The following is a 23,974-nucleotide window of genomic DNA, read 5'->3' as shown; positions in this document are numbered from 1 at the left end:
AGGCACGCAGCTCCTAAACCAAACTGAGAGGAGTCGCATGTTAAAGTGACAGGCCTATCGACGTTGTAATACGGCAGGACTGGAGGACATGTGAGGCATTTTTTCAAGGCTTGGAAAGCATCCTGGTGCTGTTGCAGCCAACACCATACTGTGTCTTTGTGTGTGAGCTGGCGGAGTGGGGCAGCTATGTCACTGAGGTTAGGGATAAACTTGCCCATGTAGTTGACCATGCCAAGAAATCTCTGAAGAGCTGTCGTGTTTGTAGGTTCTGGCATGTCACTGATAGCTTTGATCTTTGATGGATCAGCATGCAGGCCATCACTGCTGAAGACATGGCCCACGTAGCTCACTTCCTTCAGTCTGAATTTGCATTTCAGTGGATTCAGCCTCAGATTAACTTGTCTCGCCCGCTCTAGCACCCTTTCTAGGTTTTCATCGTGTTCTTTTACTGTGCGTCCACCGACCAATATATCATCTACAATTACAGCACAAGGGTAACCAGCGTAGATTTGCTCCATTGAGCGTTGGAAGACTTCACTAGCTGAGTTTATACCAAAAGGCATTTTTAGGAATCGATATCGCCCAAAAGGGGTGCTGAAAGTTGTAAGTAGTGATGATTTATGGTCTAAGGATATTTGCCAGAACGAATTTTTTGCGTCTAGCACAGAAAAGATGGTGGAATTTGACATCTGGGCAGCAACTTCCTCGACTGTTCTCATTGGGTGGTGGGGTCTTTGTATAGCTGTGTTCAGGTCTCTCGGGTCTATACAAATTCGGATGTTGTTAGAGTCTTTTTTATGAGCAGCAACCATGGAAGACACCCACTCACTTGGTTCAGAGATTGGTGTAATGACACCAAGATCAGTCATCCGTTGAAGTTCCTTTTTCACCTTGTCTTGCATAGCGACTGGGATGCGTCTTGCTGGTCGGACGACTGGCGGTATGGTGGGGTCGATTTTCATGGAATATGTGACAGGTAGTCTTCCCACCTCATCTTTGAAAAGGTCAGCATATTTGGTGAGAATTCTGTCTGTGAATTCATCCTGACTGGATGTGTTCAGCTGGTGGACTTCTTTGTTAAGTGTAAGAAGTCCCATGCGTAGACAGTCAGGTAGACCCAATAGTGGCTGTGCAGAGCTTTTGATGACATAGAACAGCAGGTCATAAGTCTGTCTGGCTAGACAGCATGGTAATGCAACTGTGCCAAGTGTGTGTAGCTCACTGCCACCGTATGCTATTAGCTTTGTTGTGTTTAACACGTTAAGTTCTTCCTCTTTTCGCAAGTGCTGAAAAGTGTTAAAATCCATTACATTACATTTGGCTCCAGTGTCCACTTTTAGTTCCACTGGCTTGCCATATACGTGTACAGTGCTGTACAGTTCACTTTTTTGTGTTAGGTCAGTCATGGAATCAACAGACTTTGAAGCTACTCCATCAATGAAGAACGAATCACTCTCTTCACTGTTTGTCTGGTCTGGTTCAACATTGTGGACCGTTCTGGTATAACCACGTTTTGCTTGGTTTGGTTTAGTGGACCTACAGCATTTTTTAAAGTGGTTCCACTTCTTGCAGCCGTTGCATTGTTGACCGAATGCAGGGCACTTATCTCTTTTGGCTTGGTGGTCACTACCACAATTGTTACAGTTCTTTATGATCGGCGGTGCTTTGCTATCTGGTTTGTGGTTTGATTTGGAATGTCTAGTCCTTCTTGCAAACGCCTGGTGCACAGCATTGACCGTCGCAGTTGTTGTTTGGAGTGTTGCAAGGTCTTTAGTGTGCTGTTCAGTTTGTTCATAGATCTGACATGCTGATATGGCTCTAGTTAAAGTAAGTTCTGGATCACGCAGCATTGATTTTCTTAGAATGTCACTGTTTACTCCACAAACTAGTCGATCACGAATGAGTTCGTCTTGTAATGTACCAAATTTGCAGCTTTTTGCTTTCAGCTTTAAATCGCTGATATAAGATTCAAAAGTCTCACCGGGCTTCTGTGATCTCATGTTGAACTTGTGTCGTTCCATTGTGATGTTGATATGGGGAGCGCAAATCTCGCGGAACTTTCTCTTTAAACAGTCAGGGTCTTCCCTTGACTCAGCCGGCGTAATGATAACGACACTGTCATTTTCACCAGGAACGCTCACCTCTTGTGCATAAGCAAAGGACCGTTCACGTTCGATGGCTTCGGGACCCGCGAGGTTGAGGAAAATGAAAGCTTGTGTTCGACGCGGTTTGTCTCCATGAGCTGCAGCAATGAAGATATCAAACTCTTGTTCAAATATACGCCAGTTCTCTGCAATATTTTCATTGAAAACGAGAGGATCGGGTCTTCGGAATTCCCTTGCCATGGCTGGCGCGTGTGATGCAGCAGTTTACATAGCTTAGCGGCTAGTTAGTTATTTACGAGTCGAGAGACTTGCATGGACACTTTTCCAGTGTAGACTAAACTCACTTTCGCGTGTAGTTGTAGGACACTTCTGACACCATGTTGACTCGTGTGTTATAAATGAACTGGCAAAGAGCACTGCTTTATAATCTGTGGGTTTATTGACCGCACGTACACATTACACCACCTCCAGAGTAAGGGGGAGAGACGGGGCTTGTTAGGGAGGTCACGTAATCACGTACAATTGGTGATGTCACACATATCAATGTACTACAAATACTTTTTTCTTACTGTAACTTTCTTACTGCCTCTGTGTTTTATAATTGTCTTCCCGTTGGTCGGTTTTATGTGAACACTGTTCCCTATTCATTTCTCTGGTCATGATTTATACATGCTTTGCACTCAAGCCTGCACTGTCTACACTCCACTGAAGTTAACACATCCCGAGGTCTTCTGTGGAGGGATGATGTAACTCTTAGGGAAAACCCAAAAACCTTTGAGAAATCTTCCATACTGCTACAATGGTACAAATCCAGGTCAGATCATGCAAAAAAAAAAAAAAAAAAAAAAAAAAAAAAACACTTCAAACAAAGTGTCACTCAGATTGCTAAAAAAAAAAAAAGGGACACATGCACAAAGATCCTGTTTATTTTGTTGCCATCTAGAGTTATAACAAATCTACGTATGTAAGAGACACACAGTATACTTTAAAAAGTGGTAACCTGCAGTTGTTACCTATAAGAGCTATTTCTACCTGATTTAACTAGTTTGGTTGGTGTGGATGTATGTATATTAGCTGGTTCAGAGATTATAAATATATTTTTTTCCCTGAATAAAACCAGTTAATTATCAAAAACCTCTATTATCAAAATGCTAACAATTATCTCAGATTGTAAGATGCCACTGTTTCCTGATAAGATATTACTGGTTTGTATGCATTAATAAACTCTGAGAACATTATTCACTTTAAAATTATGGTAAAATGTAATTTGCAGAGGTCAAATATTTCTGTGGACCCAAACTGAATAATTATAGTACATATAATATAGAATATAACTATAGAACTACATAAAACATTAAATGTGTTTTTTTTTTTAAAGTCTGATGTTTAATGGATATATTAAACTGAATGGATACACCTTATTAATTTACAAGATGTTAAATTGAAGGTATGTGTTGGAAACTGAATCTGTGACCTTGCTGTTGTCGTTGGATGGAAACAAGAATCATATTGAATTTAGTCACATGCATACATGCTGCCACGCTGATATAGACAACAGTTAATGAAAATCATATTTCCAACTGATCTCCCAAACACTCATGCACAAATAACTGAACAGCACACGTAGCAGTTTTTTTTTTCTTTCTTTGCAACAGATAACACATAATTTAAGGTCAGAATATATCTGAAAGAGTGTAATGAAAGATTCAATATGCCCTTGACTTCCTCCAGGGGTGCATTCAGGACAGGATCAATTTCTCTTTCTGTCTTTTCTTTTAAATGGTTGCTGCTCTCTCTCTTTCCCTGGCTACACATAAATCTCAGCAGTTCTCGCTGCAGTGCCAATAACAGGGTTGCAGACCGAGGATGTAGCAAAAGGTGAAATCAATATGTTCTGCAGCAACTATCATACCTATATTGTAAAAAAACATATTGTACAGATTTTATTGTTACATTCACAAGTGCTTAATTTGCCTGTTTGGATTTTAGCAAATTACATAATTTAACTGCCATTAATGAGCTCTTAGATTTTTAGATATTAGTTTATTTTAATATTTTCCCATATTTTTCTATAAATAATACAGCATGTATGTATTTTTTTAATTTATTTATTGGTGCTCAGGCAATGTCTCTTATTATTTTAAATGCTAAAAACAATTTTTTTTTTTTTCAGGATTCTTTGATGATTTCAAAGTTTAACCTGTTAACTGTCACCCATCCGCCCTGTGGGACGCCTACATTTACTTCACTATATTACAATTAAATCTAATCTATTCTTGACAAACTATACATCATTGGAAAAGTCTAAGACTCCCAAATATATATTTTATCAATGTGTTTTGTTAAAAATTATGTAGGAAAAGTAATAGATTAATTTATGACAAGAGTGCACCCTCAAAAATCTACATTATAACAGGAATTTTGACCTTTGTTAAAAAAACAAGACTTATTTGTTGCCTTTTTCTCTATCACGTTTTAGAAATCACGAGATATTATATATCAACTGAAAACTTAAAATCTCAAAATTCATCCTTTAAAATCCATTTTAAAATCAGACATTGCATTACCATGTAAATGGTACATCAATATCATGTTACAAAATGTTTTCATTCATGAATAATACAAATTTATGTTTGGATCGTGCACTACAAAGTCAATGTTCAAAAATATGAGTGACAGTTAAGGTGTTAAAAGAAAATTTATTTGAAATAGAAATCTTTTGTATAATTGTGAATGACCTATATCCTATTATAAAACTATTCATTTTGTTGTTTTAATAAAAAAAAAAAACATTTTTTAAATGAAATTAAATAATAATACAAAAATAAAATGTAAAAAATCCTGACCCTAAACTTTTGAATGGTAGTGTATATGATATCAATTATTTTGTTTATTGCTATCATAACCATGTCAAATGTCTCGAGTCTGATTATGAGTCATTAACCATACTTAAAATACATATTAAGGATATATATAAACTTAATGAAATAACTGTCCATCTAAACCTCTGAAAGGCTTTCCAATCAAATCCTGACATCATGACATTCAAACAGTTCTTGGAGGTCCATCATGTCCTGTGGCATTTCACCTTACGCAATATTAGTTAATGATAACCAAAGAGCACTTTGTGAAAGATCGCCATCAGAAAGGTAATTTTCTGCCCACGGTTTTAATCTTCACCCCAGTACAGCTGCTGGTCAGCCTAGTGCTCTCTGTAATCCCAGTGAAATGCCCTTGGTTGTCCTGGGACTAAATAGACAGCTCATTACAATTCCATTTAAACATTGGCAAGCCTTGATAAGAATGAGAATCCCAAACTGCTTAATGTTTAAACGAGCTTATTAGGTGCTCATTTCCATGTCTTGTGCTGTCTAATCGAATGTGATGACTCTTACATTCTTGTTTCATTTTTAGCTTAAATGAAAAAGCAAATTGCAACATTTTTCTATGGCCTTAATCTGTGGATTAGGGCCGTTTTTTGTGTATATGTGTATACGTAAAGATGGGGGGTGCCCTCTGGGTTAAGCACTAAAGCCGCTTTGCCCAGATGAAAATGGTATTCAGGAAGGATGCCAATCATGGCAGAAGTTTGATATTCCAGCAAACTTGAGGGAGTCGGTCCACATCTGGACCAGGCCTTTCTATTTCACAGTACAGAAGCCGTGTGATTCTTGAAGATTCTGTCAGCTCTGCTTCTGTCTTTATCCATAAAAAATGTTTCCTGCCATTGTAAAAATTATGTGAGCTTAACTGTATGGAATGCACACTTATAGTGTACTTCAAATCTTCAGTATATTATTATGCTTTAAACAAGTTAATTTCAAATACATTTGAATGCATCTCATACAAGTATCAATAGAAATGACATTAGAAATTACCTTCTGCAATATTATTTAACCATATTTCAAAGACAGTAGAATTAAGAAATTACATATAAATAAGTATTTAAGACCTATTTAAGTGGGTCACAAAAACACTCATATATTAAACTAATTGCATTTTATATAAATGTAAACTATAATACATTTTAATATAATATGCACTTCAATGTTACATTCAGTTTACTTTTTTTTAAACCTTTTTTTTCTGTAATAAGTATAGCCTACTGTTTTTGAAGGTTTATGCTTTAAGTGTACTTTTTATTACAAGGGTGCAACTGATCAATGTGAGAAAATATTCATATTCTCAAACATATAATCATTCTGAAACTTGGACAAAATTAGCAGAGTTTATGCTAGATTTTATGAATGAGCCCTAAATTGTTGTATAATTAGAGAATTCATTTGTTTCATGATATCTGATGCCTAATTGGACATGACTGTGTAATTATCATGTAGATTTCAACTGACATTTGAGACACTTCCTATTCAGAGAGAGATTTTACATATTTTTTTATTATTATTATTAATTTTAGCCCATTCTGGACAGACTATGAACATGCATACAAACAGTAATATACTTTTCTGACAAGTTTTGGGGATTTGGGCAAAAATGCAAATGGTTGTAAAGTCAAAGGTTTGTAAAGGTGCTTTAACTCTATGAATTTCTGATGTTACAGAAGTCTTGTGTTCTCAGTCATGTCATTAGGACCATATATAGAAATATGTCTTCACACACACACAAACACACACACACACAGATATGAGAACAGATTCTTTAATCATAGAGAAAACTTCAGAGTTCAGAAACATTTTCTGTGTCTTTGAGCTTCCGATGCTAAAAATAGGCAAGATGCCGCACTTAAATGCTTTTAGGAGTAAAAGTGTCGTCTCAGTGGAGATTCACTGCATGAATACAGCCAGGCCAGCATGTTCTCATGCTTCTCAAAATGTTATCTCCTTTCTTCACCCTAGACCTTGATACCACTTATCTGCACAAGGTTCATTGGTCTGTTTTTTTTTTTTTGTTTTTCGTTATTGTCTCTGTTTCTCTGATTCAATTTGCAATACATTTGATAGAACATTTAGTATTTTTAGTACATTTGAGACACTCCAAGTGAAGAGCGTAAAAACTAATAAATATCACCATAATTCCCCAGTTGTTTATTTATTTTTTTATTACAGGTTTTCTGAATTGTTGTTTAAATATGTGAATGAGGCAGTGTCTAATTAAATATGAACTTTTTTTTTTTTTTTTTTTTTTTTTTTTTACATATTAAAGTCAAAGGTAATAGAGGATTTTGTATTATAAATCAGAAAATACTGTCAACAGCTAGAAAAAAAACATTTCAGGAATAAAATCTCATATAAAATCAGGAAAATGATATACAGACAAATCCTTCTGTAAACCCCCTTCACAATATAGACAGAATTCAAACTGTATAGTGCTACTGAAGCTATTTTCGAACTCGTTTTAAAAATGCTAATTGGAATTGAAATCTAGATGAAGTGCAATAAAATAAACATACAAAGGTGTATTTTTGATGTTTTCTTTCGGATAGTCTTTCCAATTAGCCTAAAATGCATGAAAAAAAAAAAACTGTGCTTTTGCCTGTAGTGTCTTGACTTAAGTAATTTTTTTTAAATAAAATTACAATTTATAAGCATAAAAGTTTGAAATTAAAAAGATAATGTCTTGAGCTGCACAAGCTGACCTGATGATCATGCCATCCATATAGAAATATAAAACAATTCTTAATAAAGTCAGAACGTTTCTTTGTTTAAAGTAGTTTTTATCTCTTTTATCTCTGGTTTAAATTAGATTTTGAGTTCAGTGTTGTTTTAGACATTTGGACTCTACATGTACAGCAGGGATAGGCATCTCCGGTCCTGGAGGGCCACTATCCTGCAGAGTTTAGCTCCAACCCTAATTAAACACACCTGAACAAGGCAATCAGTTTTTTCGGGATTACTAGATAGATACAGGCCGGTGAGTTTTTATGAGGGCTGAAGCTAAACTCTGCAGGATGGTGGCCCTCCAGGACCGGAGTTGCCTTTCCCTGATGTACAGTATATGCACATATAAGATGTATGAGAACATTTTATGCTGTTCCAAAGCCACGTGTTTGTATCCATTCTTTGACCTCTCCAGCTTCACACAGTGGCTTTTATCCATCAATGTTTCTCTCTGAGCAGATCTATCATTTATGTGTCTAACCATTTGTGTGTCCCTAATTCCTGATGTGTGCTCTTTCTCACTATCCTGCACTTTAGAAAAAATCTTCCATACCTTAATTTATTCTCTGTATTTATAGAAAGCTCTCAGGAAGGAAGACTGAGTGGAGTTTACCTCTGAGGTCAGAAGGAAAGTGCATATAAAAGACAGCAGAAAGCAAGATTTCCACATCACTTAATCTCACAACAACTCCACAACCTGTAGCGTGACATAGAGCGTGTAAAAGCCTCTGACAATTACTCCTTACATGGCTTTTGCCTCATAAATATTTCATCACATATAAAAACATTAAGGCAGAAGGTCGAGGTGTTTGATTCATGAGTCTCATAAAATGGCAGAATTAAAATATTAATGCTCTAATGAGATATCAAACACAGTTTTCTGGAAAATAGGTAACACTTTACAACCATCTAAAACAAATCATGCAACAAGCTGTGCTGCTCTTTTTGCAAGGAAGGGCAAAAATCTCTAGCTTTCAGACTTTCAAATTGAAATTGCATTGGATTTGCGAATTAGCAGCATCCAGAACAGATTAACAACTGCATATCAACACCTTTGCAACTAAAAGAACACCCATATAAACATGTTAAATCCTCTCTGAGCACCTTAGCAACAATCTACCAACCAGCCATTAAACCATTACACATTTTCTCAAAATAAAATCAACATAAAATGCATGCAAAAATGCAGATTACTGTTTTCTTTGGTTTGTGAATTCTCAGGGCAATCAACCTGAGAATGAAGACTACAGTTTTAAATCACAACCACATGTGCTTGTTTTTTTTTGTTTTTTTTGCAACCTTTCTGATATGAGCACAGTTTGACCCAGTGATGACATAGACATTGCAACAGACGCTACATATAAGCCAACAAGATTCCTAGCATTGTGAATATAATGGTGAGGCATGGGCAGCCTATAGTTGCGTAGCAGAGAGAGAGACAAAATGCTGTGTGAGTGTTTGAGAGAAAAAAAAAGTACTATTAAGCATTCCATCATTTACATCCCTGCAGCCTCTCTCTGTCCCCGAACCCCTCCTCCTCCTCCTACAGAGAGAGAGAGAGAGAGAGAGAGAGAGAGTCAGTATCCAGAGAGGACTCCAATCTGCCGGAGCACAGCACTGCTTGCTTTCTTGAGAGGAGAGAGGCAGAGAAACACAAGCCATCTCCTTCTCCTCCATCTGTGTGAGGCTGGTACATGCGTTGGCTGGTGGACACAGTAGCAGTGTTAGCATTAGCAGGGGATCTGTGCTCAAACTTCCAAAATGCACAACAACCTCACCGATTGCGAAGAGGGCGATGGGGGACCCAACAGTCAGGGTAAGTGGACTGATCCTGCAACTGCTATTGGGTGTGCGTGTATGTGTGTGTGGAGGATAAGCAAATGTGCCTTTTATCGCTCACTAGTGATGGTACCAGTTCAAGTTCAAGGAGTGTGTGTGTGTGTGTAACCAGTCATGCACAAATTACTGATAGCTGCTTGTCAGTGTGTGTGGGAGATACAAGATGTCAGAGTATGAGTGCAAATATTCTTGCACTATCATAATCAGTGGTGCTTTTGTATTTGTGTGCATGTGTGTATGTGGCAAGAAGCATTGAAAGGAATGATACGATTGGAAATTATTTTGTGGGGGGTGTGCGTGCGTGTTGGGGGGGGGTGCATGTGTGTGCAGCTTTGGCAAAGGCTCGTGCTGCAAGGTTGCTGTGAGGAGAATGATAATGTTTTCTGTGTCTGTCTGAGGAAGTACAGACAGCAGTGTGTGTGTGTGTGTGTGTGTGTTGTGTGTGTGTGTGTGTGTGTGTGTGTGTGTGTGTGTGTGTGTGTCACAGTTTTAATGCACTGAAAAATGTAAATATGTATTTAATATGATTAAAAATGTGTGTGTGTATGTATATATATAATTTTGCGGGGAATAATTGTAATAATTGGAGTGTTTTAACAAAAGCAAACAGCATTTCATGTTGTTAACCTCTTGGAAAAGGGGGTCTTAGATACAAGATCTCAGTCTCTAAAAGAGCTTTGTTCCTACAGGTACAGCTCAACACCAGCCCGTGAGATAGGAATTAAATTAGCTTGTACCTGACCTATTCTCGCATGCGTTCTTATTAGCCCCCTGCAGTACAGCAGAACCTGAACTCATTATGAGTGCTGAAACATTTTTTGTGTTTCACACACATTACAAATTGAGACAGTTGAGCAAATAGCTCTCTTATTAAATGCAGTGTGTTATAAGTGTCATGATTGGATTGCAGTGGTTGTAGCAGAGACCCTGTCTGTGGTGCTGAAATGGATGCTGATTGAGCTGCTGGTATCAGTGGAGCTCTCCATGGTTCTGAAACAGTCAGCGAGTGTATGCATTGTGATTGCAAACCCAATCCAGGCCCAGTGTCACTGACAGACTGCTCCAAATTTTGTTTTTGTAGAAATGAGTGGAGCTGGCTGCAGACTGCTGCATTATAGCATTTGCTTCTTTTCAAATGGTCTCTCTCTTTCTCTCTCTCTCTCTCTCTCTCTCTCTCTCTCTCTCTCTCTCTCTCTCTCTCTCTCTCTCTCTCTCTCTCTCTCTCTCTCTCTCTCTGCTTCCCTTCCTTCAAAGTCCAATGCTGCCCTGAATTCTCTCTCTCTCCATCCCATCAGGGGGTAGGGACAGTACTGCAGTGGTGCTAATGCCTGTTTGGTCATAAAATTCATGCTTGGAAGCTCACCAGCTAAAGCTGTCCCAAAACAGTCTTGTTCTGTCATTCTCACTTTGGGGGAAATAAAAAAAACAGACATTATTCTCTCTTGAATTTAAACTCAGATACATTCACTATTAAATAATTGAATTGTAATGAATGATTTAATAAAAATATAATATAATATAATATAATATAATATAATATAATATAATATAATATAATATAATATAATATAATATAATATAATATAATATAATATACACACTGAACAATTTTTGAAAATTAATAGTAAATTTCAAAGAGGAATTTTACATTTAGCTTTTTCCTTTAAGAAGGGATTCAAGAGCTTTGTAAGTAAATAAATGTAACCTTTTTTAAGATTAGCAAAACAAAACTTACGATCTTCATTTTTGTATTTACTTTAACTATAATAGTTTTGTCTAATAATTGTATCGGATTCCTGACATTTTAAAAAAAAAAATTCCTTTGTACAGCATACTACCCAGCAAGATTTTTTGTTGTTGTTTTTTTTTATTATTATTAGTGGATATCTTATCTTCAGGTTTTTGCATTCCTGTTTTGCATTCTTTGGCAAATAGCTATTCATCAAAAAGCTACAAGGGTTGCACCTCAAAGTTATTTTCTTGCAACCATGCAGAGACAATAAAAATGTTATTTTTTCCCTACTATCACCATCTCACAGCATCTTAATATTCAAAGAATTGTCGGCTTTATGAACTTTAAGTGGAGAGAATGTCAATCATTTTCTTATGATTTTTAATTTAACAGCCAAGCTGCACTGTGTGAAATGCTGACTTCTGAAAACAGTTAGGTTTGATAAAGATACCATCAGCTTTTTATGTGTTATTACCAGTCACAAGTTTTAGCAGCATCACAGATAATGTGCATTCTAATTACAGGCACTCTGACACTGCAGTTACACCACTCAAAGAGCAGACTGACACATCGGATCATTTCAGACCTAAGGTGCATTCTCACAGTGGATAATGAGGTTTGAGATTGCATTATGACACCGGTGATCTTTGGCATTTGTTAGCAGCGAAGAAGGCTGGCCTAGATTAGTTGAGAAATTGGATGGGAGGCAGAAGGAAATTGATTGTTGATTGAATTCAGAAGAACAAATAAAGACCCTATCAAATCACAGCTCTAAATTATACACACAGCATTGAGCAAAATTATGTATCGTCTCACCAGGTTTTGAGCAGGTTCCATTTAAATGTAATGTTTTTTAAACGACTCATGCTCACCAAGGCTGCATTTATTCGATTCAAAATACAGTAATATTGTGAAATATTATTACTATTTAAAATAACTCTTTTTATTTTTATTATTTGAATATATTTTAAAACTTAATTTATTCCTGTGATGTCAAAGCTGAATTGTCAGCATCATTACTGCAGTCTTCTGTGTCACATGATCCTTTAGAAATCATTCTTTTTTTAAATAATTCGTAAAACATAATTATTGCAAACCTTTGGCCATATATACTGTATGAGTGTGTTTCTGTTATTAATTAGAGATGGGTGGGTTTATATATATATATATATATATATATATATATATATATATATATATATATATACTGCAATTTAAGAAAGAAAGCACATGTGGAAAAGAAATGTATTCTGTGAATAGCGTACACTGATGGCTGCTAGTCCTTGTGGTGAAGTCTCAGGTCAAGCAAACATCAGGCCAGATGGCACAGACCTGTTTTAACAGCCACAGACACCATTAAAACATAACAGGACCATCCTAAATTAAGAACATCTAGAGCACTAGCTGTCCTCAAAAATCATACAGACACTAAAAGTACAAGAGAGAACTATTTGTTGTTAAGCAAGCTTAATTGCCTGGGCATTACCATAAGAATTATACAGGAACCATCCATTTTTACCTAACACGACCTAATGCATTCAGGGTGCTTAAGTCATGTAAAAAATATTTTGACTCGAATAAAACCAATTTAAATGCATGCTTGGGTTCCCTTACAAAACACTTTGCAGGCAGATGCAGCCATCATCATAACACCATGACGCACTCTCTCTTTGAGAAAAAAGGAGCTGCCAGAAGCCATAAGTTGTGTCAAAACATACAGTATTCAGAATTTCGTAATATGAAATTTTTGCATAAAGCCTGACTATGAATCCAGTAACATTCTGCTGTGTTATAAACTGCACCATGCAATGTTACCTCATAAACTCATAAAGTATAAAAATATATTTATTACTCTCCCTCATAAGACACAGATGCTTGTAAAAACTATTACAATTCACTGCAGGTTGTCCATAACTGGCATTTGATAAAGACAGAATACAGTGTTCCTGGATCTGTTTGATGTAAGGTTTTAATCAACACTTCATGTGTTAAAAAACAGCTTCTCTCCGCCAATCAACTCATGGCATTTAAAGCTCGTAGTGTGAGTGTTTTTGACAGACAACCTGCCACAGTCATGACAAGCAACAAAAAGGCAGGCAAGAAAATGCATTTCCTGTCAGCTCATTGCTCAGATCCATGCAGAGTGGGATGTTTATGAACAAAATTATCTTTGGGTGGCTTAGCTCTGAGTTATTGTATTCATTGACAAGTAGATTGTTGTGATAATTAATTGGGATTTGTATTTTAAGACCATCTGGTTATGTTTACATCATTTTAAAATTTCAGTTATATTTACGATCATTAAGGTCTTTTTTCAAGCTCATGTGACATTTACTGTACAAATGAATGGGTAACACATTTTAAATGTAAATTATATTGTAGGTAGCAAGCAGGATGCAGAACTGTTGAAAACTAAATTTGTATTCAACTGAATTTCAATTTTAAATGTAAAAATTATTTACATATCAGGAAATGAACATAAACGCAATCATAATTCATGGGGTAGGTGTGTAATTAATTTGCTTTAAGGTCAGGGGGATGTAGTTCTTATGTAATTGTGGCAGTGTAGTGACTATTATGTCACTGCAAAAGACCATGCATTATATAAGAATATTTCCCTAATGCCACATAAAGGATTTTTATATGCCTTCCTGTAATCCTGCTGATGTATTTGCCCTTGATGGATGGTTTTGTTAAGTTGTCATGGCCAGCTGTCTCTGGCAGGTGTCTGGGAAGCCATTTTAGGGTGAGAACAGAGGAGAGGGCAGAGGCTGTGAGGTGAGACATGCAAAAGAAAAGAGCAGCTACAATATTCTGAAGAGAAAGAAGGAGATGAGACATCATGCAGAGTGGAAGTTATAAGAAGGTTAATTACATGTTGATTAAACACTGTTCTGGTAAGACACTGGTTAGTTATAAAGAAACTGCATTATGTAACAAGGAACATCATGCACAAAATCTTTCAAAGAGGCACCAGTACTGGCACTCCTTCCAATGACTACGAGAAATTATATTTCAGTAGTTTAACTTTTATTGGGAATACCTATGTATAAATTATAATTTTTATCTATATATTTATTTATTGAAATCACCATAAATTAATAATTCATTTTTATGGGATATTGCACAGTTTATTATCTAGAGTATGCACATCATTCGAATTTGTAATGCCTTTGTAATCTTTAATCTTTAGGACCTTATTTTTTTCTTCTTCATCAGAATTCCTCTGAAACCCTCCACCTCCCCCAGCTCCACCTGTCTAGATCTATATATATTTTTTGCTTCTGTTGTAAGAACAGAACCACTGAAGAGTCACCTGTTTGTTAAGATATTAGTCATTCCCAAACAGGGACTGTGTGAAGTTGTGAACATAGCCATAGAGAGTTGGCAGCGCGCAATCTCTGTATTTGAATTGCTGGATATGCATGAACTCTCACTACAGTGATGTCCATAGAAGACACTTACATCTCTGCCTTGTGATAATGCATGTAGTGCTGCTAATCTGCACCATTTCTTGTCTCATGTAGACAAGCTAACATACACTCTCAGAGTCTCTTTACTTGTGTCCACTGGACTGAGAAGAATTAAATATGTCTGGGGCTTCTGATGTTTGGAGGAAGTTTCTCAGCTACGTGACTGTGTGAGGTCTGCAAGTTTGCACTTCTTACTGTCTTCTTCCTGCTGTCAGTTAAGAATTCATTAAGTTTTACTCTGAAGTGCCAAATCATAGTAGGCAGTGGCCTTGAAAAAGTAATGAGATTGTTCTTGCATAACCACAATGAGAATTGAAGAGTGAGGTTGTGATGCTCATGCAGATGATGCCACTTTGGAATCCTCAATTCTGTTCATGTACCTTTTCTGTCTTTTCTGGTTATTTCGATAAATAGGCCCACATATCTGGTCCTTGAATCTGATGATGCAGCACTCCAAGATTACTGACACTAACAGCCCAACAACACTGGGAACTTTCATTGTTTATACCATTTCATTTGTCTCTGTTTGCTCGTTTACGACTGTCAGTTTGGGCATAAGTGATACAAATTTTTCTGCGAGCCCTATGATGGACTGGCCATCCATCAAGTGTCTTTGGGAAAATGGTTGAATAGATATTTCAGTGAGTCTTTCTGCAGGTTACATAATTTCATTCATTCAACCGATTTGTTAAAAAATGCTGATTTTATGAATTCGGCTACATTTAGTATTATACTAATGTTAATATTTGTAGAAATTTGGAGATTTGTTTTAATGAGTGAGTCACTGAATCATTGTCTAAAGCATTTTCTTTTTTTTCTTTTTTTTAGACTGGTGGGTCATTCAGGAATTAAAGTATTAATGACATCATTGAATCATTTAATCAAATTAATTCAAATTTAAAATGTGAATTGTATACACATTCAATTTGTATGTATAGGCGTTTCGTCAACACGGATCCAGCGTTTTGGGAGAGTGAAGCCAATATTTTTTTTTAACCGGGTCCCAGAGTGGATAAATCTGAAAATGTCACCCTTGCGTTTTCGTGTGGACAGCGAATCCATATATTTTCTGAAACTATGACATCATCAGCCCACGTCTTGCCCCTAGTCAGACAATGCTACATCATGTAAGAGCAACAAAAACATGAACAAACACTGAACAATTGTTTTTTCTTTATCAACTAAGATTAACACAGATTAATAGATGTATTTTTCCGTGTTCATTTGTATACCGAGCGCTAGGTATATTAATATAGTCCAATTGTTCTTCTCCATTTTTAGTGTGTCTCTGTGGCAGAATTACAGGGCCCCATACCGGTCTGGCATGTATACTACATAGTTTTGTGTCAGTTTCGTGGTTTTGTGTGGATGCAGATATTTCTTGAAATGAGGGAATAAAAGATTGGATATGGTAAGCTCTGGCTTCATATGGACATAGCCTAAAGGTGCAGTCACCATTGTTTGGTAGATTTTGTGCCTGATATCCAGTCATTTAAATATAATGATGTGCAATCGTGAGGTGAAAGTATGGTTGTATTTGCCGATGTTTGTGAATTGCATATTTGCTTATTTACGAATTGTGCAAAATCAAGACACTTTTATAGGAATCTATGTGATTGATAATGTCAAATTAGAGCAAAAGATTTCCACACACAGATTTTACATCGAGCTGAAGTTAGTTAAGCAAATTCAATGCAGTGACCAACAGAAAACTGCTTGGTTTGAAATTAGCTTCACTGTGAAATGGATTTCGTACATTGCTATGCTATTGCCAATAGACAATAGACTTTTATTTGCCAGTGAAATTTTATAAATGTTGCTAATGTGACTATACCATATCAACTGTTTGGTGTTAAAACAGCTTATATTCATATGTTCAGTCAGATTTGTCCATACACTGCTGAGAACAATGAAATTACCTCGAGAGCAGAGATGGACATGAAGAAATGGTACATGCTGCCCTGGAGTTGGTTTCACCCCGAGCGCACTGTGTGCTTTCTCCATTTCTCTCGCTTTTAATCTCCTATTCTTTCTCTCCCTTTTTCTATCTCTCTCTCCTTTCTGAGTAGGGTGAGGATCTCCTTTCTCATCTGGAACCGGACTAAATCCCTCAGCCAGTTTTCATGCATGTCTCTCTCAGTTCTGTCCTCCATTTTCACTGGTCTACAGTCCTCTGTGTTCTAATTTCCTCTTTAAATAGGGAAGTTAGCTGAGAAGGGCTTGTCTCTTGTTGTTGCTATAGAATTGATGGATTTCCATGTTTTATTCCCCTGTCAGATAATAATGTCAGTTCATAGATTTTATTTATGAGAAATTGATGGTCTTATTGCTTTGTGCATGTGTGTGTGTGTGTGTGTGTGTGTGTGTGTGTGTGTGTGTGTGTGTGTGTGCATGTATGTAGAGTTGTGCTTATCCATGCAATAAAGCAACAGCCATATTGCACATATTTGACCTTGACATTCATATTGCGCTAATCGGCATAAATCATGCTTGATTTTGCACAGTGATAATGTAATTAGTAGCTTGTTTTGCAGTCAGCATGACAGTTTAATCTTTAATCATCTCTAGTGACCTTTTCCACAACATTGTGTGTTGCATTTGAATGGCTTTATTGATAAAGACAACATGATCTGCAAGGGCAAGATGATTTATGACATGGCACGTGTTCACAGACACAACAGATTTCTAAGCGGAGCTTTGCCTGGGGTTTTGCGGCAGTTGACATGTACGTGCACAAGACAGTGACATATGACGCTCCATCCCATGTGCTAAAAGAAGCTGTGTCTCTGTTTAGTCCAAAACCATGTCCTCTTTCAGCAGGACTGTTTTCACACCATGTGCCACTGAAGTCTGGTGAAGTCTGCCAGTATTGGCTCTTAACACTTTGTCCTGCTCTCCCGCTCTGTGGGACAGATCTTTAATAGCCGCTCAGCTGGCTGGAGTTGTGTGAGCGGGAGCTGATCTCTGTAAGGTGACCTGTTAAGTAGAAGTTTTCGGTACGGTCTTAGACTGGTCTGACCTAAGAATGCTTTAATGTCACTGCAACCAGGGGCTCTTTAAAAAGGTAATTTGTGTGGTGTGCAAGGATGAACTGGCCATAGGGAACACAGGGACTTTTCTTAGTGGGCCAGTTCACTTGTGGGCCTCCTGTTAAAAAGGATAAAACTTTAATACACCAGGTAACTATACAAAGAATTAAAAGGAAAAATATCCTTGTGGGTGGCATTTTCCAAATCTCTGGTTATATAAATATGATTCAAAACCTGCAAAAGGGGTAATTAAATGTAACAAATCATGTAATATTTTATCATCTATTATATATATATATATATATATATATATATATATATATATATATATATATATATATATATATATATATATATATATATATATATATATATATAGTTTTTTTATCAAACTTTTATAATGACCTTTTAAACAACTGAGAAGATAGTGATCAAACTATAATCACCTGTCTGTTTTAGCGAGTGAAGAATACATTTATTCTCATGTGTGTTATGTATTTTGTATATTACAGTCTCTGACTATGTCATATTCAAATGATATTCAAATTATGTGGATTTGAAAACTGATGAATCAAAAGGTAATAATTTACTTATTTCTCAGCTAGCAATTATTCAGTGAAGTGATGCCCATGAGTGTAATCTGTCGATGTTTTTAGTTCTAATATTCTAAATGACAACAATTCTAACTTTTTGACGGACGTGATAAGGCATGTAAGGGGTGAACTGTTTGATTTTGGGGTACTATAAAACATACTAGAAACATTTGAAATGCTTCATTATACATTGGGTTAAATAAATTGCGTTACTCACATGTTTGGCTTTTTTGTCTTTTAATTTTTATTTCAGCAGTCAAAAATGTGTTTTTATCAAGAAGTTGTTTTAATCATCTCTTATATATATAAAATATTTTGTTAAACCCATGAAAATGCACAGTATATTGTACATAATAGTGAAAAAATCACTTGAAACTGTTGTTTCATTATTACCCTTCAGTAGATTTTGACAAGTATAAAACCAATTGACATCACGACTGTATCACAGTCTCCATAAAAAAAAAAATTATTAAGTACCACAGCTGTTTTCAACATTGATAATTAAAACAAGGCAACTCAGCATATCTGTCCATATCTATATATTTTCCACATACACACACACACTCACACATATCAGGTGACTCTGTGGAGAAAATGTTCTGTCAATAGTAATGAAAAAGCTGAATGAATCATGTGGATTTTAAGCATGAATACACATTATGTCTGGTGCATTACATGCGTATCTGATTGTGTGTGTGTGTGTGTGTGTGTGTGTGTGTGGCAGCTGCATGCACCATCAGGCAGTAGTTCTCCACTATGTAGGTCAGACTGCATGGAGAGAAAAAGATAGAGATCTGTGTTTGCTGAGCTGAATGCCATCAACACTGTGACTCTGTTTGCTTACTTATTGAATTGAAACCAAGAGTTAATTTCTTTCCAACCTTTTCATGCATTCATATATTCAATTTAACCAAAAAAAAAAATCAGAGGTAAGTTTTGAGTGTGTGCATGTCAGTGTGTATGTTTGCTTGTGTGCTAGTATGCGCATTTAAGGATCTTGTCATAAAAATTGTCCTACAGTAAGAGCAGCACCCCTGGGGGTTTATACAGACAGCTTAAAGGGATACTCCACCCCAAAATGAAAATTTTGTTATTAATCACTTACACCCATGTCGTTCCAAACCGATAAAGCATTTTTTTTTCTAAAGATATTTTGGATGAAACCTGAAGGCTTGTTACTGTCCCATAGACTGTCAAGTTACACTGCCAAGGTCCAGAAAAGTATGAAAGACATCATCAGAACAGTCCATCTGCCATCAGTGGTTCAACCGTAATGGTGTGAAGAGTCGAGTATACTTTTTGTAAGCAAAGACAAAAACAACAACTTTATTCAACAATTCCTTTCTCAAAACAGTCTCCTCTGTGTCTCTCTACATCACTCAAACTGCCTATGCTCTTCTGTGTCAGCCGCGCCACAAGAATATGCTGTTTCTATGTGTATTTATGCTTTGATTTGAAAGAAAACACCACATCCTTGTGGTGCGTTTGATACAGAAGAGCATAGGTAATTTGAGTGATGTAGAGAGACATAGAGGAGACTGCTGACATAGGAACTGTTGAATAAAGTCGTTATTTAGTTGCTTCATAACGTTATGGTTGAACCACTGATGGCAGCAGATGGACTATTCTGACAATGTCTTTGATAAGCTTCAGGGAACTCTCTAAAGAGAGACAGGCATGTGTGTGTTATGATATATATGGTTTATGTGTATAATGAAATGGTTACTACAATGTAAACCTGTTTTTTGAGGACTCTTCCTGTGTCCCTGTAAAACAAAAGGTTTAAAAACATTCAAAATGGTGTTCAAAAATTGCCAATAGTTTTCTGTAAGGGGTAGGTTTAGGTGTAGGGTTGGTGTAAACCATTAATTTGTTCCCATAAACCACAAATCCAAGTGTGTGTGTGTGTGTGTGTGTGTGTGTGTGTGTGCAGGTGCATGGATGGTGAAGGTCAGAGATGCACTCCTGAAAGAACCCCCAACAATAGGCTTACAGGGATAGGTGCTCAATCACACTTGGACTTGTATATTATGCTGCATATCAATTTATCATCAGTGATGTCACAGTTTTACCTAAGGTATGTGATTACAGATGCATTTGCTTTTGGATTTTAACATAATGCAGATTTAAGGCAAGATTTACTTAACAGGGCACATTAGCATCACAATCCCATAAAAGTACAGATCGGAGTGACAAGTTTGGTTGATCTGATGACAATGAGCAAATTAAAGAACACAGATGCAGCCAGATCATTTCCACAATGACCAGTGCAATCTACCAAGAGAAGCTGGTTAAGACTGTTTAATTAAATAATGGTGCAAATACCAGTAAATTGTCTACCGCAAACCTTAGTACAGTAAATCACCTTGCCCCCGTGCTCTTATAAATTTTGTGTCTGAAAGGGAAAATTGAACAAATGTGCAGTAGTATTTTCACTACATGCCTTTAGTAAATCCTGACAATTGTTTCTAATGCCAAAAGAAGGTATGCGCTTTTGCAAGCTGTGAGTAAATCTGTCCCAAAAACACAAAATGGATCATAAAAGTTATCTATATGGCTTTTACTCCGAGTTAAAAGTTTAATTTACAGTTATGATGTAATACGAAGTAGAATGAAGTCTGAGTTTTTGCTGGAAGATTATGTTATGACATTTTGAATAAAAACAACACAAAAAAGATACATATCCATGGATGAATCATACACAGTAAGAATAATAACACAGATTTAGAAAATGTAAATGAACTTTACGTGGATTATAATGTTCCCCTCCACTGAGTCAATGAGCTGAACTCAACTCAGAATCAGTTCAATTAATCAATGAATCATTTAGATTGACTTTTTTTTTTTTTGATCAAATGATTAATTGAAAAGAATGTTTTATTTTTATTTTTATTATTAATCTGACATACCTGCTTTATTACTTCCTCATTGGTTAAGGTACTTTTGCATCTTATTACAGCTTGAAAGTCTTACAGGTTTTAATTTAAAATGCACTGAGTAAATGACAAAATTTATAGTACACATATTATGACTACTTTTATGCTACTTCTGTGCTGCCTTTGGTATTATTAGCTTAGAATAGAATAGAATAGAATAGAATAGAATAGAATAGAATAGAATAGAATAGAACAGATAGGAGATGGCAGAATGGACTGCAGAAGAATGCGATGTCAGAGCCAGACGAGCCATTATGGGAGATTAAATCTGATCCACACTAAGAGTGACCCTGTGGAGAGAGAGAGAGAGATAGGCTTATTGCCTGGCGTATTGTATTAATAGCTGTCTGTGGGTGTCAATAGCTGTATATCAGATCTGGAGAGACTTTGATTTGATTTAAAGTTTGGCTATACAGTCCCTGCACTTCAGTTACTCAGAACTACAATGTATTTTCTTAAGTCTCTTCAAATGTGCTTTCATATAACATTGTACTTAGTGTAAAAGGAGCTGTGTAATACAGGATTTTTAAAATATGGCACCTTTAAAGTCTAATTTATTGCAAACAAATGTTCTCAGTGTGGACGTCTAACCTTGCTGTGCTGAAGGACGCTGTTTGACAGGCTAGTGAAGGTATGTTATGATTAAGCCGTTGAAACCCAGTCAACTCTTTGTTGTTACTAAGCAACCTGTTCCCTGGCAACGCTTTACTTGTCCTTCGGCAACAATTGATTTAATTCAGAATGACTGTTCCCCCTTCACTCCCATGCTGTGTCATCTCTAAGTCAATGCAAGTCTCAGGACCAATGAACCTAGACATTAAAGAATGTTCAGCGTCCAGTTTGACATTGAACCGTTCTCTGCTGCAAGTGTTAAAAAATTGCTGCGTCAGAGCACCGATGCTGTACAGCATTCACATTGCTTCAGTACAGATGGGACGTTTTATTTGGCCATGAATCTGTTCAGATAGGCAGCGTCTATGAAAGGTGCATTTTGCCTGGCAGACTGCAGCGTGAGGAGAGCAAGACAGCTGGGGGATTTCATCCAAGGGTCTGCGACAGGGAGCAAGAGTGGCAGGAAGATGAAGAGAGAGAACAGGAAGGAGGGAGGCCATACTCAGGCCAACAGCAGCACCTTTGCAGCTTTGAAGCACTTTGTGTGTCAGTACCTTCAGTGGAACATTAATCTGACAGCTGTGGCCGTGTGTCTTCACGTGTCTTTGTACTTGTGCGCTAATGTTCAGGTGGCCTATTTACTGAAATTAATGCAATATCTGGCATGCCACAGTCACCCACTCTGCATGTGGGATAATCCTAGAGAGACACTTCTAGTAAAGCCTTTGAAAGCTAGTGTAAACTGAATAAATCTACCATGTGAGAGAGACAACCTGTCCGGGTCTAGTCTTTGCTGGTGTTTTAAACAGTCTGTTACTTAAATGGAGCCATATTAAGCAGCATTCAATTGTCATATCAGATTGTGCTATTCCTGTACTGTATCTATAATGCAATTTGTGTTGTAGTGAGCCTCAGGGGTCTGTACTGTATGCTGTGGGCCTGCTATGAGCCAGACCCTTGTGAAAAAGAAGTGCACTTAATTGTATTGAATGTGCACTTGTGGTGTATTTTAAATCTTAAAAGTATATTTTAAAAACACTGTACTTGAAGATTACATCACATTAATTGTATATATGGCCTTATGGCCTTATACTTGAAGAGAGTACACGTTTTTAAACGCTTTTAAAACAGTAAACTTTTAAAAGAGTAAACTTTTAAAATTCTTAATATTATACTTTGTAATATAATATTAAATATAACCACCAGTTAATTTTAAATGCTCCCATGTTTCAGGTTACATGATAACTTTTTTACAGTCTATATCACAGGACATCCCATCTGAAAAAGAAGTGCACTTAATTGTATTGAAGATTGTGTGCTTAAAATCTTAAAAAGAGTATTTTTAAAAGCTGTCATTGTAATTACATAGGTTAATTTTACATCATTTTAATAACATAATGTGTTAATAACATTTTGTCATGCTTTTTTTGTGTCATGTAATTTTAACTGTGGTGTTATTCTATATTCTTTATGACAATGAATCGTCAGTTATTATTATTATTTAACTGTTATTAGTTACTGACGAAAAAGTCAGTTAATATTAATGTACTAAACTGCATACTTAGTAGTATATTTAAATATATTGCATGCGTTTCAATAGAAATGACAATCAATTATATTTAAGTACTTACCATAAATGCTTGTCAGTACATTCAACAGTACAGTTTAAGCATATTTCAAAGACAATAGAAGTAATTATCAAATCATGTATAAAAATGTACTTAAAAGGATAGTTCACCCATAAATGAAAATGCTGTCATTAATTAAGCACCCTTATGTTGTTCCAAACCCATAAGACATTTGTTCATCTTCAGAGCACAACTTAAGATATTCTTGATGAAATCTGAGAGTTTTCTGAACCTGCATAGACAGCACTGGAACAGTCAAAAAAGTTAGTAAGGACATTGTTAAAATAGTCCATGTGACATCAGTTACATACTGCATTGCTTTAGCTCTCTACTTGTACTCTGCATATTGACAATAAAGTCGAATCTAATCTAAAAAAATAAAATAAAAAAATCAGTGGTTCAACCGTAATTT

The 23,974-nt window shown here is 36.3% G+C and overlaps 1 protein-coding gene across 1 annotated transcript in view; it reads left to right on the top strand.

Annotated features, from left to right (window-relative positions):
- The first annotated feature begins 9,207 nt into the window (after nucleotides 1-9,207).
- The window catches only part of LOC127963250 (solute carrier family 12 member 5-like), a 53,251-nt gene continuing 38,484 nt past the window's right edge, over nucleotides 9,208-23,974 (top strand). Inside the window, exon 1 of the mRNA XM_052563049.1 lies at nucleotides 9,208-9,536. Within this exon, the coding sequence (XP_052419009.1) occupies nucleotides 9,482-9,536 (55 nt within the window). The 5' untranslated portion in view covers nucleotides 9,208-9,481. The remainder of the gene's footprint in view (nucleotides 9,537-23,974) is intronic.

Source organism: Carassius gibelio, chromosome B8 (assembly GCF_023724105.1).
Source record: "Carassius gibelio isolate Cgi1373 ecotype wild population from Czech Republic chromosome B8, carGib1.2-hapl.c, whole genome shotgun sequence".
Taxonomy (NCBI): domain Eukaryota; kingdom Metazoa; phylum Chordata; class Actinopteri; order Cypriniformes; family Cyprinidae; genus Carassius; species Carassius gibelio.
The sequence above is the reverse complement of the archived record's forward strand: the minus strand, read 5'-3'. Positions and strand labels throughout refer to the sequence as shown.